The sequence below is a fragment of the Pelodiscus sinensis genome, chromosome 6, assembly GCF_049634645.1.
Source record: "Pelodiscus sinensis isolate JC-2024 chromosome 6, ASM4963464v1, whole genome shotgun sequence".
Taxonomy (NCBI): Eukaryota; Metazoa; Chordata; order Testudines; family Trionychidae; genus Pelodiscus; species Pelodiscus sinensis.
In genome coordinates, this window is record NC_134716.1 from 22,168,451 (window position 1) to 22,186,637 (window position 18,187).

Sequence of the window (18,187 nt, forward strand, 5' to 3'; positions counted from 1 at the left end):
AGTCAGGCTTCTAGTTTCCTTTCCTTTAATCATTATCTGATGTGTAGAACAATTCCAACTGCTTCTGGGATTTAAATTGCATGACTGTAAGAAGGGTGGAAAGAATGTTTCCTTTTTATTCAATTTGGCATTTGTGTTCGTATTTGCTGGAGTAATGAGCTCAATATGCAGAACAATTGAGATAAAGAGTATGATTGATATAGCTAATGCAGAACTACTTTATGTGGAGAAAATTAAAAGGAGACAATTATTAAGATCAGTAAACAACCTTATGAGAAAATCTGGTTTTGAAGTAAAACTTCATGAAGCAATTACCACATATAGCATACCACAATCAGCTAATACACAAAGAAATAGCAGCTACTAACCTGTTCTCTTACTGTTGTTCATCAAGATACATTGTTTGTGCCCATTCCACTTCAAATGTGGGTGTGCCCAGTGAACCGGAATCAGAGATTTCCCCCTTAGTGATACATGAGCACTTAGCACTTTCATGCTGCCACATAATGGTAAAAATACGGGCAAGCCCACTCCCAATCCTCCTCAATTCATTCTGACCACATAGAAACTCCCATAAAGGGAAAGAAGGATGAATGACAGAATGGATGTGTGCAGCACATTTCAAAAAACAGTCACAGAAGAAATGAATTCCATGCTATGTCCTCACAAGTTCAAATTGGGGGTGAGTTTCTGAACAAGGACTGAAGAACTACTAGTACAAGTTTGGCATTATTTCCAGAATGCTGAGATTAGTATAATGAGTAGTAAAGAGGTGTACTGTAAGTTGTAACGCTATAACATGTCTGCTATAAGGGATTGTGGCAAAAGAGTTGTGGAAGATGCTTGAATCTTGTACATCATGCTACCACCCTACTTAGAGAGGATTAATTGGCAAGGTCCAAACAAGACAAACAGATCTATACAAGACAAAATTCGCTGAATTGAGAGTGAAAGTCTTTTCATCCTGTCTTCAGCTGTGACCAACACCTGGAATGATGATCTAAAAGGTCTAGTCCTGTCCACGTAAAAAGCCAAGAGCCTTCTGACATCTAACCTACTGAGTTTCTCCTCAGTCTTTTGAGGATGGAGGGGGCAGACAGACAAACCTGATTGAGATAGAATTCTGATTCTATTTCAATGAGGAAGTTCAGCTGCAGATGTTAACATAGCTTCTCCTCATAAAAGCTGTGTAAGGAGTGCCACCTACTGATGCACGTAGGTCTGCTACTCTTCTTGCAGAGACGATTGCTATTTTGATAGAAAGATGCAATAAAGCACAGGTAGCCATTGCTTCAAAAGGATGGATCCATCTGCCTTGCTAGCACCAGATTTAAGCCCCAAGGAGGAATAGAATCCATGACATAGGGATATAACCTGTCCAGACCCCTTAAGAATATACCTGACATTGGATTAAAAAAATATATTGAACAGCTCTTTTTAGGTGGGTGGAAAGCAAAGGTAGCCACCAGGTAAACTTTGATGGTCTTGTTGGCAAAGAAGCTGAGGTGATCAAGCAAGCATGATCCTGCTTGATCTGGATCACAACCATGGGAAGGGATGGAGGGTAGGTACACAGCATATTGCCCTATGTCTTTCCTTGGAACAAAAGAGTTGGTACTTTGTAGATCATCTCAACAGAAATGGGTCTATCGAGGGATTCTCTTCCCCACCACCACACACATTTGAAAAATGAATCTGACAATATCCATCTTGAGAGAGATCTTGTGATCTCTGCTGAACAAACTGAAACAGTCAGGAGATCTACCAGATTGTTCTGAACACCAGCAAGATGGGAAACTTAGAGATGTATTGCTCTGTGGCATAAAATTCCCTAAGATGTATGGTCTCTTGCTAGAGATGGACTGCTCTGCCTTGCACAGTGCATTGCCACAGTAATGTCCTTGAGGACTTGGGTCTCTCCCTTGACATAAGGAAGAAAAGCCCAACATACCAAATAAATTCCCATGATGCCTGAATGCTTATGTGGCCAACTTAGGGTTGATGAGGCCACAGACCTTGGTTTTATAAGTTTCCAAAGTGAGCTCCCCAGCTTAAAGGAGAAACATCTGTGGGTTATGTAGGGACAAAGAGGGCTTCCATATACACGTTACCTGGACCTATGTGCCAAACCCATGAGCTTGTATTCCTGCAGGTACTCAAATCAGCATGTCTAACAAGTGAAGAGCCAGAAAGTACACTGACTTCAACCAGACCTGCATACTTCTGAAACGTCTGGCATGCTGCAACACATATGTACAGATAAACATGTGTCACAGTAGTGTGAGGCAGTTTCCTATTGTTGTGACTATATGGGACCTGTGGAAAAGTTTCATATTATGTGAAAATGCTTTCAGTTGGAACAACCACACTTACTCTGGAATCCAGGATTGCTCTACACTGGGAGGTAAAAGGACTTGTCCTTGTTGAACAGTAAACTCAGTACACAGAAGAGGGAATGGATCCTTTCAAGACTGAGTTCTACTCAGGACGTAATATGAACAGAAGCCTTTGCTTGCATGGAGAGGGGGGAACCTCTTCTATAGATTCCAAATCAAAGAGAGGCTGGACCTTCTGGTTAAGAACATAGCTACTCAAAACTTGAGTAAGGACATTATGTGGCATTTGCCACAAATATTTTGTGGATTGTACAATGGCTCCGTTCATAGATAGAGCCACTCTAGATGGTCCTGTATGTCCCAATATGTCCACCAGCTTACGGGAACTCTCCTGAATATCAAGGGAGATATTCTCTTTAGTAATCCCTGGTAGGCCCTGTAATGATCCTGAACCAGCAGAAGAAACCCCAGACAGCGCATCATTGTCAGGTGATGAGGAGAAGCACAAAGAAGACTGAGTTTGATCCAGCTGGACTGAGGTTCTGAAATCTGAGGCTGTCTTGAGGCTTGGTATACTGAGAATAACATCATAAGCCTCTTCATGGAAACTAACCTCGTGTCTGAGTGGGGAATCTATATGAAGAAAGAACTTAGGAAGATCTGTTGGTGGGAGGCAAGGCACAGAACAGGTACAGAACCCCAGTCATGATAAACCCAAGGATATGACAACGAGGGCCATAGGAATTCAGATCCAGAGGATGACTGTCGGTCATCTACCCATGGAGATTTTATAACTAGGTGGTACCAAAGTGTGGTGATATGACTCCACAGGTGTCAGTACCAGAAACAACATGATGAACATAAGAACAGCCATATTGGGTCAGACCAAAGGTCCGTCTAGCCTAGTATCCTGTCTTCCAATAGCGGCCAGTGCCAGATGTCCCAGAGGGAGTGAACAGATACAGGTAATCATCAAGTGATCCCTCTCCTGTCATCCATTTCCAGCCCCTGACAAACAGAGTCTAGGGACACCATTCCTATCCATTCGGGCTAATAAGTATTGATGGACCTAACCTCCATGAATTTATCTAGTTATTTTTTGAAGCCTGTTAAATTTCTGGTCTTTACAACATCCTCTGGCAAGAAGGTCCCCGGGCTGACTATGCGCTGTGTAAAGTAAAACTTCCTTTTGTTTGTTTTAAACCTGCTACCCATTAATTTCATTTGGTGACCCCTAGTACGTATGTTATGGGAACAAGTAAATAACTTTTCCTTATTCACTTTTTTCCACACCAGTCACTATTTTACAGATCTTTATCATATCCCCTCTTAGTCTCCTCTTTTCTAAGATGAAAAGTCCCAGTCTTTTTTCTCTCTCTTCATATGGCACCTGTTCCAAACCCATAATCATTTTTGTTGCCCTTTTCCAAACCTTTTCCAATGCCAATATATCTTTTTTGAGATGAGGCAACCACACCTATACACGGTATTCAAAATGTGGGTGTACGATGGATTTATATAGAGGCAATAAAATATTCTCTGTCTTATTCTCTATCCTTTTTTAATAACTCCTAACATTGTTTGAGTGACTGTTTTCAGAGAACTATCCACAACGACTCCAAGATCTCTCTCCTGAGTAGTTATAGATAAATTAGTTCCCATCATATTGCATGTGTAGTTGGAATTATTTTTTCCAATGTGTGTGACTTTGCATTTACCAACATTAAAATTCATTTGCCATTTTGTTGCCCAATCACTTAGTTTTATGAGACCCTTTTGAAGCGCTTCACAGTCTGCTTTGTTCTTGACTATCTTGAGCAGTTTAGTATCATCTGCAAATTTTGCCACCTCACTGTTTACCCCTTTCCCCAGGTCATTTGTAAATAGGTTGAATAGGACTGGCCCCAGTATGGACGCTTGGGGGATACCACTCGTTACCTCTATCCATTCTGAAAACTGACCATTTGTTCCTACCCTTTGATTCCTGTCTTTTAACCATTTACCAATCCACAAAAGGACCTTTAGCTCTGAACTATACTGGGTGAGGAAGTATTGGATAGTCTAAAGACATAGCCTTGGTAGCCATGGCATCAAGGACACAACTAGTCTCAAAGGGAAGTTAACAAACAGGGCCTGAGGATCCGTTAGTACTGTTTTCTCTTCTGTACTACAGGGGAATCCAGCATCAAGAGGAAGAGCAGGTCCCATGGTGTTATATAATTCCAGTCCCATCAATACCAAAATATTTCCATGATGTTTCTGTTATTGGATCAAAGGAGTCAGAAGTGCAGTCAAGGTTGACAAGTCTATGGTGATGAGTTTGAATTGACAGTTTTTAATTAGAAGAGCCCTATTTCCAGATTTTTTATTAGTGGACATTATAGAGAATCTTGAACTTCTGGCTCCTTTGAAGAATGCTGTTCTGATGATGTGTGCTTCTTTTTCAGCACCAGTGACAGGAAATGGTGTCAACTTTCTCATAAAATGTCCAGAAGGGCACTCCTGATTGAGGCAGCAGCATTCAGTGACTGCCCCAAGCAGGAATTTTCAGAAGGTGGATGCAGATGGCCTCCATAAGGAGTTAATTCAGTCTCATCTCTTTATAATTTTTTCTTCAATTTGAAGTTCCTGCAGATCTTCCAACGGTTTCAAATATGGCTCTTACCCAGGGAAAAGTGAAAGTGAAGTGAAAGTCACTCACCAACACAGAATTTTTGAAGCTGGCACAAAATGTATATACCAGAGTCCAAAAAATAGCCTGGCACCGGATCCCTTTGAATAGTTTTCAGGGCAGGTGCATGGGCGCACATATACCCAAACTGAAAGGGAGAGGTGCAGTCTCTCCAAAGAAGCACAGGAAACACTAATTTGGTAGTGGGCAAGCAAAATGACCTTAATTCTACATTTGCTATTTGTGGAGTCAAGGGTATGGGCTGAGTCAGATTGCTATTTGAATCAGTAATTTACACCATGAGATTCCATATACAAAAAATTTTTAAAAAAATCCCAGGCATGATTCTTTAAACGAATTCATTTGCCTGAAACAATGCTTGCTACACGTTTTAAAATGTAAATGACCGGAAGAGTTAAATTGATTATTCATTTTATGAAAAAGAATTAAGACACTTGAAAATTTAGTAGACACTAAATATGCATTTTAAAACATATCTTAAAATTATATTTTGCAGATAAATCTGTTAAGATTTAATGCAACCATTCAATGTATGTAAAGCTAAGATTAAATAAAAGGCTCTTTTTGACAGTTGTCTTGTCTCTGGTAATACCTCAGTATCCTTCTGGTAAGCCCTGGTAAGCTTCCGGATTTCATTTTCTGAGTCTGTGGCTCGTATTTTCTCTTTCTCCCAGCAGTGCAGTACATTCTGCAGTTCCATTTTTAAAGTGCCTATTAAAGCTTCTCTGTCTGCACACTTAGTGCGCAGATGATTTAACTCTTCATTGACATCAACCAGCCTATCCTGAGCTTCCTATAGAAAAAAAGACACAAACAGAAAGGTTGGTAACAGCTTTATCACATAGAGCATTATCATAGCCAATGTTAGGTATCCTTGGAAGTAAAGGTCTATATGAAAATATATTTTCAAAACAACCTAAAATAAGCTATCTGCTTACTTCTAATGATAGTGTCAAATTTTAAATTCAGTCTGTTTTACTCTGGGAGTAAGAAAATAGAGTGAAGCAAAGGACGAGTCCAACAAAATTATTCCCTTTTCTCCTTTTTTAATGTTTCTGCCAAACCAAAGTCTCTACAATTTGACTGCCTTGCTTTTTGGGGCTGGGTTTGTCTCTTTACAGAGCATTCCTTCAGCTGAAAATCTAGACAGAATGCAAAAAATACAGCTTCCTTTTTGACATAAGAAACTGTATAGCCCTGGGGAAAGGATACAATTCTTTTCTTCTGTAGATAACTGTTTTCAATGACTAGTAGCAACCAATGGCTGTTGTCATCTTGTTTCATGTATAGCTGTCAATGTGAAATGACTTGGTGGTTTTCAGTCCAATTTACAGTAGTCAGGTGCCCATATCACAGAAATCACCATCAGAAATGGAACCAATACTAAATTGGAGCAGACTTTTACACCAAGAGGAAAAAGAGTTGGTAGAATAGCTCTGTCATATAGAGTAGAATTTGCATTACAAAAATCTGTAGTTTTTAGGATGTTTGGGGGGAAAAAAAGTCTTGTGGACAAAGCATTTGAGAGGCAGATCAGGACTCTACTGTTAGGTCTGTCACCAATTTCCTGTGTGTCACAGGGCAAGTCACCTGATCCTCTCAGGTGCAGGGCCTTATTCTTAACTTGTAATGACTTCAGCAGGAGAAGTCAGTACTCAACACATCATTGAATCTTATTGTTCATTAGAATCCTCCTCTACACAAATCAATAAAGCAGTACTTTACCTCACAGGGGAGGGGGGGTTTCTGAAATTATATTAATTAAAATTAGACAAGTTTCAGTTCATAAGATGGAAGGCCACTGTGTTATCACCAATGAATGCTACAGAGACTCTGAATAATAAACTGAAACAATGAAATAGTGTATCTCAAGTATAAGAATTTGAGAAACCTTGGAAGTGGCCACACTTAATTTTGGCAGTAATACAAAACTCTACCAGCTGGAAGATAGAGTTTAACAGTGACCTCAGGACTTCTTCAGTCCCTTGGACACTGATGTATCCAGACATGACACATTATGAAAGTGATGTGTCAGCCCCTGCAAAGAGGGACAAAAACACATTCTATTTTGAAAAAGACTATAAAATCAGAACCCCAACAACCCATGACAAGTGCTCGGCTTAAAAGGATCAGCAATTTTTACTAGAAGTAATTTAGGCCTATAGCTCTCTCCAATTATCAGGAATTACCTAATGTTTGGTGGAATTATACACAGAATGTGGCCATAACATCCATAATAATTTATGGAAATCCTTCTTTACTGTAAGTTTTGCCATTTCATCCTATGACTTTAACCTTTACAGTTCTTTAACTGAAATCTTCCAAATGTATGTGATCAAATTTCACATAGCCACTAAGATGAACAGAGGTCCATCCTCAGCTGTCTACTAATCTCTTTATATCTCCCCCAAAGAGGCTGTGTGATTAATTCATTCTCACTCCTGTCTGTCTTGTAACTTTTTAACATGTGGCTCAAACACTGCATTTTTCTGAGTAATTCTAGAAAACTTCATGCTGAGACAAATAATCTGACAAATACACGAAAGAGAAAAGAAAAGTGAGTATTTACTGAATTTTATTTTCATAAATAAGTGATTGAGTAATGAAGTAACAAATATAAAAAATTATCAAACAGCTGAGTAAAAAATATTTTTGAGGGCAAATTTCTTGTTCACATTCAAGCACTTATTTGGATATCATGTAGTATCACGCAGATACAAGCTAAGTGAGACATACCAGAAATAAATGCACTATGTTAAGAAGTTATGGTTGATAAAAAATATACCATAAGGTCTTGACTTTGAGACTGTATTTTTTGTTTGGATGAGTCAATCTCTTTTGTCATCTTCTCACAGGAAGCTTTCACTTTCTTTATCTGGGAAAAGAGAAAAACAGTTGAAGGCTCGAGAGGTTATGTAGAGACTTAAATGTAGCTTAATATTTTCTATACCAATGTTAAATCAGTACGTATTTAAAAATTCCTCAGATATTATCTGTAAACAATTTAGCATATTTCCCATTAAATAAATATGATTTAATATTAATAATGATATTACAAATAAATAATAGCAGCAATAATCCTAAACCAAATTCACTATTGCTTTGGCCCCATGAATTCTAAACTATCTGGGAAAAGGCACTGTACCAGAAAATTTAACAAATCTAGATCCCAGTGATTTTCAAGAAGCAAGTTTCGAAGTCAACGGACGCCATCCCAGTAAATGCCCTACAAGCAGCATCCTTCCTTTTAAAACTGAGGAGATTCCAACTCATGAATTTCTGCTGATTGCAGCACCAGAATTACTCAAAGCATAGTCTCTCCAGTCATCTATACTCCCAAACCATTCAGAGCATTACAAGCAGCCACTGAAGATCCTGGAGCACTAGAGTTATATGCCCTCTTCCAGATGTCTTTTTGATAAACAGGTGGCCACAATATGTGCTAGCTTCAACTTTCCAGTTTCAGAGTAAAGACTGACAGAACAGTCTATCAGTAATCTAATCCTGAGTATCAAAAGACACAAATAATAGTAGCTAAGTCTGTATGCGAAAGAAAATACCAGGCTCCTCTAATCAGACATAAGCAGAATATAGCAATCTTGATCACTGCTGCTTCCTGAAACATTCAAGAGTTCCTCAAAGTTTTATAATATCTCTATATTGTATTCACAATTCACAAGTAGCATCTGCACTCCCTCAATCCTTGCCAACTATGTTAGTTGCTTTCTCCAATTTACTGAAATTATTTCTGTGTTTTCCACATTGTGTATCAGCTACTCAACCACCTAACTCATGAAGACATGTAAAAGTATATACTCAAATTTTAATGTGCACTGACAATACAGAAATGGAATTATGAACTCATGTTTATTTAGCTAATTAGAGCTAATAAAATGTCACCAGTTCACCAAACAGATCCAACCATAGATGTAAAGACAAATACTTAGTTACATCCATCTGTGTACGTGGTTCTGTCATAAGCTATATCCTAAAAAACTTAACAGAATTAAATAAGCCCAAAACCTTAGTGCTGCATGTAAAAGCATTATTGGATGATACCTTTGTTAATCCCTGCGAGTTTTATTGCAATATTAAAAAGATTTATTACAAAACACATTTAAGGACAAAATGCAGAAGAAGCCAGAAGCAACAGTATCTATGGGGAAAATCAAAAAGGAGAGAACAGTGCCCTTTCTGTGTACCACGAGGGCATTCAATGGTCTCTCGCTCCGCATGACAACTTCAGGGTCTGTCACATGCAGTCCTACTGGGAAGTCTTGTGGCAGGTCATCAGCTTGCGATTTATTTTCCTTGACAGTTCATTCTTCTTTCTGTCAGAGTACTCTCTTTGCTTTCTTAGCAGCCACCCCCTTGGCCTCCCCACTGCTCTGTCTGGCACTGTTTCACAACAAAGCACATTACTAAGCCAAAGCCTGCTGAGTCGACTTTTCAACTGTGCTGAGGATCATGTGACATTCATCCTCCCAAATAACAATTCACTGTGCGTAATATGTTTCTAGTGACTCTTCAGCTTCCAAACCTGGGCTTCAGAAGAGATTCATAACTGCTAAACACATCGGTTATCTTATCTCACTGCAGAGACTTATAATAGTGCTTGCTGTTTACAGAAGTACAATTATTTCTGTGGTCACTTATTTCTATTCCTCTTCAACAAATCTCAGAGGACTTGAATAAGTCTATTCTTCCACAATAAAAAAGCAAAATTAATACTCATTAAATTTGAAATAAATTGTGACTGAATAAATAATAAGACAAAATAAACACAAGACAAAACTTAGAAAGGAAAAAATAAAATACCAACACTTATCAGTGCTTTGCCAATTTTATGTACAATTAAAGGACTTTGACAAGATATAGTTAACTTCTGTCTACAGTTTTTAAAGCTACAAATTCATATAACATTTTAAACCCAAGAGGATTAACCAAATCACATTAGCAATATAAATAAAAATAAATACTTCTCAGCCAGTGACCAAAACCCGTAGAACTGCATGTAAAAAGATGCACTTGTTTAAATAGAAATGTTTGTTATTGTTCTTTGTTACATTTTGAAACGATAATGAAGATATCACTTCCTCTGTATGACAAAAAACGCAGACTATGAAGTTTACCAATTTTCATCAATAAGGGTATGTCTACACTTGCACCCTCTTTTGAGAGAGGGATGCAAATGAAGACATTCGAAATTGGAAATGAAGCTGAGATTTAAATATCACGCGCTTCATTTGCATATTTGCGTTATGGCGTTATTTCAAAATAATAGACACTATTAAGACGCGATTATTTAGAGAGAAAACCCTTCTCCCAAAATAACCCTTATTCCTCTTACAATGAGGTTTACCAGTTATTTCGAGAGAAGGGTTTTCTCTCAAAATAACCACATCTTAACAGCGTCTGTTATTTCAAAATAGCGCTATTTCAACATAGCACCATAACGTGAATATGCAAATGAAGCATGGGATATTTAAATCCCAGCTTCATTTGCAATTTAGAATGTATTCATTTGCATCCCTCTCTCGAAAGAGGGTGCAAGTGTAAACACACCCAAATAGAACTGATCTCTGAAAATAATGTCACTTTTTTTTTAGGGCATTCACATTAACACACCTGATACCAATGCATGCTAAAATTCAAGTACTACATTGCATTTTAAAATATTTATGTCATCTTTTAACACCTTGATGGAGGTTGACGTGTATCATATTTCTGTGTATATTTACGGACAAAAATCAGAAGTTCAACACTTAAAATAAAAAACTATAAACTATTTTTTATATATTTAAGTGGAACATTACCGTAGGGCAAGCTTAGAGAAAAAGTAGTGACGGACATTATTTCTTTTTAGTATTTGTGTAGCTGTCAACTCAACATTCTCAATCTTTTGACCTTTGTAACAAGTGAAGTATATGTACTGTTGCAGGCCGAAGGCTATATGTGTGAAGCCAAACAGTGCAAATGTTACCTCATTAGATGCATCTTCCAGCTTGTTCTGGTAATCTGTCAAGGTACTCCTCAAAGTCTCAAGGACAACTGAGAGGCTTGGAGGTTTATCTTTGTCCTTGTGACTGCCTGAAGAAAAATTACAGAATGAAAATAAAGCCCTTAAAGTCAGAGAGAGAGAGAGAGAGAGAGAGAGAGAACTGCTTAAAATGAAATAGAGGTATTAAAATTAGTTAGGGCTACAGTGACAAGCAAGAATATTGAGCAACAGTCTTGTACTCCCGAAAGGCTTACATCTATAGTTTCATGTCAAATAGAACTGGCTTGTACAAGCTCTGTTGTACAACCAAGTTGCAATCTCCAGTTAATACTTGCTATTATCATCCAACTAATGAACGCAATATCCAGTTTTATAATAGCTTAGTGATTATTAGGCCTATAAGTCATTCAGTCAGCTCATCAAACTTTTACACTGCATAGGGATAATTTTATATGTTATGGAAAATGTAAGTGGATTGTACTTTTTCAGAATTATTTTGGTGTCTTCTGACCAAGCATGTATTTTGTAATGTAGTAATACATCACTTACTCAACAAACCTTTGCTGAGCCAAAAATCACATGACGTTGTTATGCTTGGAAAGGTCTGAAAACTCTTAAATGTTCTTGAATTCCAGTCCAAAAGGAAACAACACAATTTTTATTATATGTCTGTGCATTCCTACATAATGTTTCAATTACAAATCTTAAAGCTGATATATCCACTATATGTTATATGTTTTTATGAAACCCTGAAACTAGGGAGACATAAAGGAATAAAAAGGTAAAAGAACATGATTTGCAGAGATGCAAAGCATCTGCAACACTCACTACAGTCAACAGAAGCTACAGTTGCTCAGAATGTCTGGAAAAAAAATTAGATCCCATCAACTTTTCCAGGATGAAACAAAGTCAGGCCACAGACAGGGTGTGTCTAGACTACAGGGTTTTTACAAAAAAAGTGGCCTTTTTCTGAAAAAACTTCCCCTGAATATAGACTGCTGCCACGTTCTTTCGAAAGTAAATCGAAAGAATGCAGCAGTTTTTTCGACCACGGAAAACCTCATTTTACAAGGAGTAACGCCTTTTTTCGAAAGTATTCTTTCAAAAAAAGGCGCTATGTAATGCAAACTGTGCTTTTTCAAAAGAGAGCATCCAGACAGCTTTTTCGAAAATACTAGTTGTAGTCTAGATGCTGTTTTTCGAAAGCATCTTTCGAAAAAGCCTCTTTCGAAAGAGGCTTGCAATCTAGAGGTAGCCACAGTGTCTTGTATTTTAAACCTTTCCATTAGACCAGCCACAACTTCCAATAAAACTACATTTTCAAGAGCAACCTGTCTAACTTTTGACAATTTTAAAATGCTAGTTTAGCTTTTTCTTACAAAAAAATTGAAGATAAGTACCACTGTGAAGCATTACATAAAGCCTGGCTTTGGATACTCGCAAGAGGCATCAGCTGCAGTCAATGGAACACTCACACATACACAAAGTCAGAATATTGCCCACAACCCCTCTGCAAAAGTAACTTTCCTCTTTTAATCACTCCAGGAAGTACAAAATAGGTCTTTAAGAAGTACTTCACTCTTGGACACACTAACTTTTCATTTTTATTTCTTAGTCCCTTTTTTTCTCTCAGTCACACTTTTTGTTAAAACTAGGCCTTACACAAGTAGCATTTGAGTGCAAATTGTTTTACCCTCTGTTTCTTGAGGCTGATGAGAATGTTATCAGCCTAAGGACAAATTCAGCACTATGATAAACACAATTTTTTTCAGTTAGATCAATGGGAACTGGTGAGCATAGCCCAGGGTGTAATTCTACTCTAAGGCTACAGGTATCACAGTCTGTTTTGGTCACTTCTTCAATATTAAGAAAAAAGTAACACTGAAAATAAATTATGGACTAAATAATCCTATCTTTGCTCTATCATTTGTATTACTGAAACACCTGGAGGGCACCTCAACTAAAATCAAGGTCCAACTGGCCTAAGAGATCATCTCTGCATTTATAAATCAAATAACGAAGACAGAAGGTGATGGTGAAATACAGGGACAGAGAAAAGTGACTGCTTAGAGACCCATAGCAAGTCAGTAGCAGAACTAGGAACGGAAACCAAATCTCCTGATTCCCAACCCAGAGCCTTAGCGCTGTCTTTTCTAGAATATACAAGAACTGCACAAGCTAGCCCATTGACTTGTGGCATGCAGTATTTATCGTTATAAGTAAGGGTAGCAGAATCTGGCCATATATAATAAGATTAAATTTTTATTTAGATTTTAAAAAAGACATTCCATCTTTAAATTATCCAGCTGTGCTTAAACCATGTACTGGAGAAAACAACAGTATTCAGCATTCAGTACCTTTTGTATTCCACAGCTCAGATCACATGGCAAACACCCCTAAATTCCACAGCAGCAGAACATTCTATAGCAACATCAATGCTTCTATAGCCATGAAATATGTTTCATTCTCATCCCTCCCATCATACAAGAGCTTGCACACACACCATTTTCACCTGTCATTAAATTAGTCAATTATTTTGGGTGATGGGTTTTTGAGTTTTCCACATAACCCAACACCACTCTCCAAGCTTCAAACCCTGCAGTGCTGTCTAGGAGTCCAGTCCCAGAAATATCCTCTCTGCCACATAACAGCAATTTGTAGCCAGTTTCAGAAACTTATCACCCTGTTTTATAGTCTTAGCTACAGTGGTCTACAGGCAGACCAGCCCACCAGCCTAAATATCTGACTCTCTCTCTCTCTCTCTCTCTCTCATTTACTAACTAAAAACTAAACTGTAAGCTCTGATCCCTTGCTGTCTGGTTTCACAGAACAGTTCAGGAAGCATGCAACATAAACAAATTGCCACCCTCCTTGTGGGGAAAGTCAGACCATGTGACAGAAAAGTAAAATATCAGATGCTTGGCTTCGTCTAAGTGTGGAATACTGTGACACCTTGGAAAAAAGCCAAATTCCACAGGACTCTCATTGAGATGAATGGAACAGCTCATGCAGCTAAAGGCTATTTTTTCAGGCTCTCTGCTGACTCAGGTAGGCAATACTCCATGAGTTTACACTTGGTTCATGCCAACCCTCAGTGATAACTGGGAATTCTTAAGTAATCATTATAATTAATATATAAAGTATATATCAGGTCAAATAAATTTCTCCCCTAAACCTTATGGACTAGATTTTTTTAAAATGAAAGATAATATTATCAAGTACAACTTTGTGGGAAAATCTGTGATGGTGGGAAATCACAGAATACATCTCTCCCCTCCCCCCAAGTATTCCATACATGGTACAACAGTTTAATAAGATAAATTAATGAAGATAATCAGCCAAATTTCCTGGCTTTAAGGGTGACCTAAGGGGGGAGGAAGAGAATGTGTTTGTGACCTTTTTTGCTCTATGATGTATGGATAAGGCTTTAAATATTTCTTTTGTGTTTTTCCTGCTTGTTTTTTACTTTAGAAATATCAGGAGTGTCAAATTTCTTCTCCCCTGAAGAACTCAAAGAGATTGGTAGATTTCTCATCTCATGCCTTAAGTGAAAGAACAGCATTGTTGAACCTTTTACAAAAGAGCATTTCTTTCAACCATTTGACAGATGTTTCAATTAAAGAGGTGTTTAAAAACAACAACAACAAAAAGCATTTTAAAACAGTTTTACTAAGTGCTTGTCTTCACATGAAGATTACACTAACATAAGATAAGGGGTGAATTTAAACCCATATTATTATTATTTATATTACAGTTATGTTGCTTGGGAAGGGAGTTTAAGTTAAGCAGAAAAAAATGTACTCTGATAGTGGAGTAAGTGTCCACAAGAGTGATTATACTGTGATCATTACACCTGTGTAACTGGTAAAACTCTGACATGTAGACAAAATCTAAGGCTTTTTTCCTCTTCTGTTCAGGTTTCAAAGTCAGATCACCACTGCTTCTCAAGTTCTCCAACAAAAAGAGGAAACTCAATGCTTGACACTATTGGGGTTATAAAGTGGTCTTTAATAATACCCCTTAAAAAAAACAAAATTCCTTAAGGCCTTTCTTTTTGCATCATAAAGAAATAGGAAGTCCACATTCTTTTCCTCTTTATAAGTCACCTTTAAAACATCCATTCTAGGAACAGTTTTTTCTCATCTTCTCACATAGAACTATAGCTGGTACAGAAATGTGATACATCAGCCCCTCTCAGGTATGGCACACGTGAGAAAATTCTGATGCACCCCTTCCAGGAGTTTATCATCAGTTGAGTCTGTCTGTAGTCCTTCACTGCTACATAATTGGTCACGAAGATCATCTGGTAGGACTATGCCCACTCTCAACCCTTCAGGGCTTTGTTCTGCAATACTTGATGTAAAGTTGCAGCTCTCAAAACTCATCGATTAAACGCTTTCTACTGATTTGTAGACAGCAGGCTGATAACATGGTGTTAACGCTCCTCATTTCCAACTTGTTTCTATGTTTGGCCATAAGGAGATATTTAAAAGTTCCAACTCTATTTTTATTGGTTCTAGATTTTTCTGCAAGTTCACACCACAGTGCAATAGTGTCTCTTTGTATGAAAGAAATAGTAGAAACAGCAAAGTTATACAAATATATACAAGAAGAATAAGTAGGGAAGAAGACAGCCAAACAACTTCAAAAATAATACAATGTGCTCAATTGAAAAGTGCTGTGAACTTGCAGGACAAACTGTAGAATTTTACTGTTTGTCTCCCCTCAAACTACAACTTTTTTGAGGTTTCAACATTCGGTTTGAGGACCCACTTGCAGTAGCAAATCAGACTTAACTCTGCTGAGGTGCAACTCTTTACAGCAGCTTTTGAAGCTTTAAATAATTTTATTTTTACATGTATTAAAGGTGGTAGTAAGTAAAAAATCACATTAAAAACACTAACTTCTGAAATACAGGCTCAAATCACTCCTTGTAATATCTGCAATAGAAGAGAAAGAAAAAGAGGGAAGAGAAGAATGGAAAACCTCTTCAAATGACTATAAATTGATTAGGAATTGCCTCTGAGCAGCAACAGACAACACTATCCTTTAAACCCTCTGCAAGAGAGGTACCATAGATTTGAGAGAAGGTACCATTAAGGTGCCCAGGTATCAGGTTTTGGCCCGCAACAGCCAGTCAAACAGGGACCCTGGTGGCTTGATTGTCCAGTTGATGGCGCTGTGTGATGGGCTTCCTGCTAGTCATCATGCTGTGCCACATGGCTCCTGGCTGTTCCTGACCTCCCCTGCTCTCCATCTGAGACAGAAGAAGCTCCTGCCTCCTCTATTGCACAGATGGGGTAGGGAGAGGGGGCACAGAAAGGGAGTGTGGATGGGGGGTGCTGTGTAGGGCAGGGGGAGTGTTTGGAAGGGTAGGCTGAAGGGGTGCAGATGGGACAGAGTAAAGCACTGGAAAGGGGAGCATTTGGAGGGGAAAAGGGAAAGGGGAACACTGGGCATTGAGTACAGGGAGAGTGTTTACAGGTGAGAGAGCAGGAGGCAGCTGGGTGAGGTGGGCATGCAGATTGAGGGTGCTGTGGGAAGTGGAGTCCAGCACTGCTGGTCTGGCCTTGCAAACAACCTGCCTGCTCTGCCTGGGAGCCCTGACTGATTTGGGAGAAGCAAAAGCATCCTGGTCTCCTGCCATGTGTGACCCACAAGACATCCCCTGTAATTGAATCCCTCCCCATCTTACCCTCTGCCTCCATACTCTTCATTGCATCCTTCCTCCATCCCATCTCACCCCTAATCCCCCTCACTGCATCCTACCTCCATCCCATCCTGTCCCTCACACCTACTCATCCCAACCCTGTACCCCTTTCAGTTCTCTCCCACCCATCTTCTCCACTTTCCAGAGCCATGATCCCCATATCCCTCATCCCCCAAACTCTTGCATCCCAGTCACCTCCATTCACTGCTGAACTCCCATAGTGTCCTTATCCACCCTGTGGCCCTATCTCTTCATGAACCTATAGCCTTCAGCATTCCCCTGCATGACTATCCATCCATACACACTCCCTCCTCTCTCCTTCACTGCCCCCTCTCACCCTCATCTTGCTTCCATCCTTGGCTTCTTTCATCTGCTCTCCTGCCTCCCCCCATCTTTTCCCCTCCAGCCCATCCTGCTCCCATCTGGGTGATTAAGGGGCACTTTTTTTTTTAAAGAGATGGATAACAAGTGTAACTGCCTGTTACCACACAGATTTCTACGTAAACCTACTTCATTCTTAAGGTAAAAAGCATTACCAACTCTCCCCGCCTGTGCCCCTCCTCCCCCGCATTAAAACCAGCAAAAGAACCTAGATGCGTAATAACCACCCCTGGAAAACTGTATGAAAAAGTGTCTCTATGTAGGCAGGTGTGTGCATGCATGCATTATGTGAGTGTTAAAGACTGTAGCTATGTCTAGACTGAAGGCTTCTTTCAGAAGAAGCTTTTCCAGAAGAGATCTGCTTTTTTGAATGATAGCATCCACATTGATTGGACGTTCTCTTACATTTAAGTTGTGATTACTATGGATGGAGTGGCCACCAGGGCACCTGTGCTTTTTTCCAAGGGGCCTCTTCTTTCGAAAAAAAAATCCTCTTCTCCATCCACACATGCCTTTTTCTGAAAGAGCTCTTTCAGAAAAAGGCTTCTTCCTCGTAGAAAAAGGTTTACCCCGTCGGAAAAAACCCTGTGTTCTTTCGACTTTCTGTCGAAGAACGCAATTGCAGTGTGGACGTAAGTGTAGCTTTTCCAGAAAAATTAATTTTTTTTCCGGAAAAAACTCTGCAGTGTATACATACCCTGTGTATCTTTGTATAGGGAGGTGCATGTATTGATGCATGAGTGCGGACGCACGCATGTGCATGTGAATAAAATTTGCAGCCTAACTCTGACTTTTTCCTTTTGCTGGCTTGTGTGCAAAAACATGGATGACAAAATGTGTGTGTATTCATTTCATAAAGGAACACTAAAATATAATTCTTGAAAAGTGAATGTTGTTGACTAGCAATTGCAGAAGAGACAATTTATCATGCATTTCTCACCACCTTTGTCTAGCTACAGACTAGTTATAAACTCTGTGTTGCAGATTCTTTCTTCTTATGTGCATATCCAGCACCTGCTACCTCAGACCCTGCCCTTAGTTGGGTATCTAGGCACTGAACAACAATT

At 38.9% G+C, this 18,187-nt stretch overlaps 1 protein-coding gene across 7 annotated transcripts in view; it reads right to left on the reverse strand.

Moving 5' to 3' along the window:
• The window catches only part of CCDC171 (coiled-coil domain containing 171), a 230,259-nt gene that overhangs the window by 147,533 nt on the left and 64,539 nt on the right, over positions 1 to 18,187 (reverse strand). For all 7 annotated transcript variants that reach the window (XM_075931537.1, XM_075931540.1, XM_075931539.1 and 4 more), the window contains 3 exons: positions 11,012 to 11,118; positions 7,814 to 7,903; positions 5,621 to 5,821 (listed from right to left, as the gene is read on the reverse strand). In XM_075931537.1, coding sequence (XP_075787652.1) covers positions 5,621 to 5,821; positions 7,814 to 7,903; positions 11,012 to 11,118 — 398 coding nt within the window. The remainder of the gene's footprint in view (positions 1 to 5,620; positions 5,822 to 7,813; positions 7,904 to 11,011; positions 11,119 to 18,187) is intronic.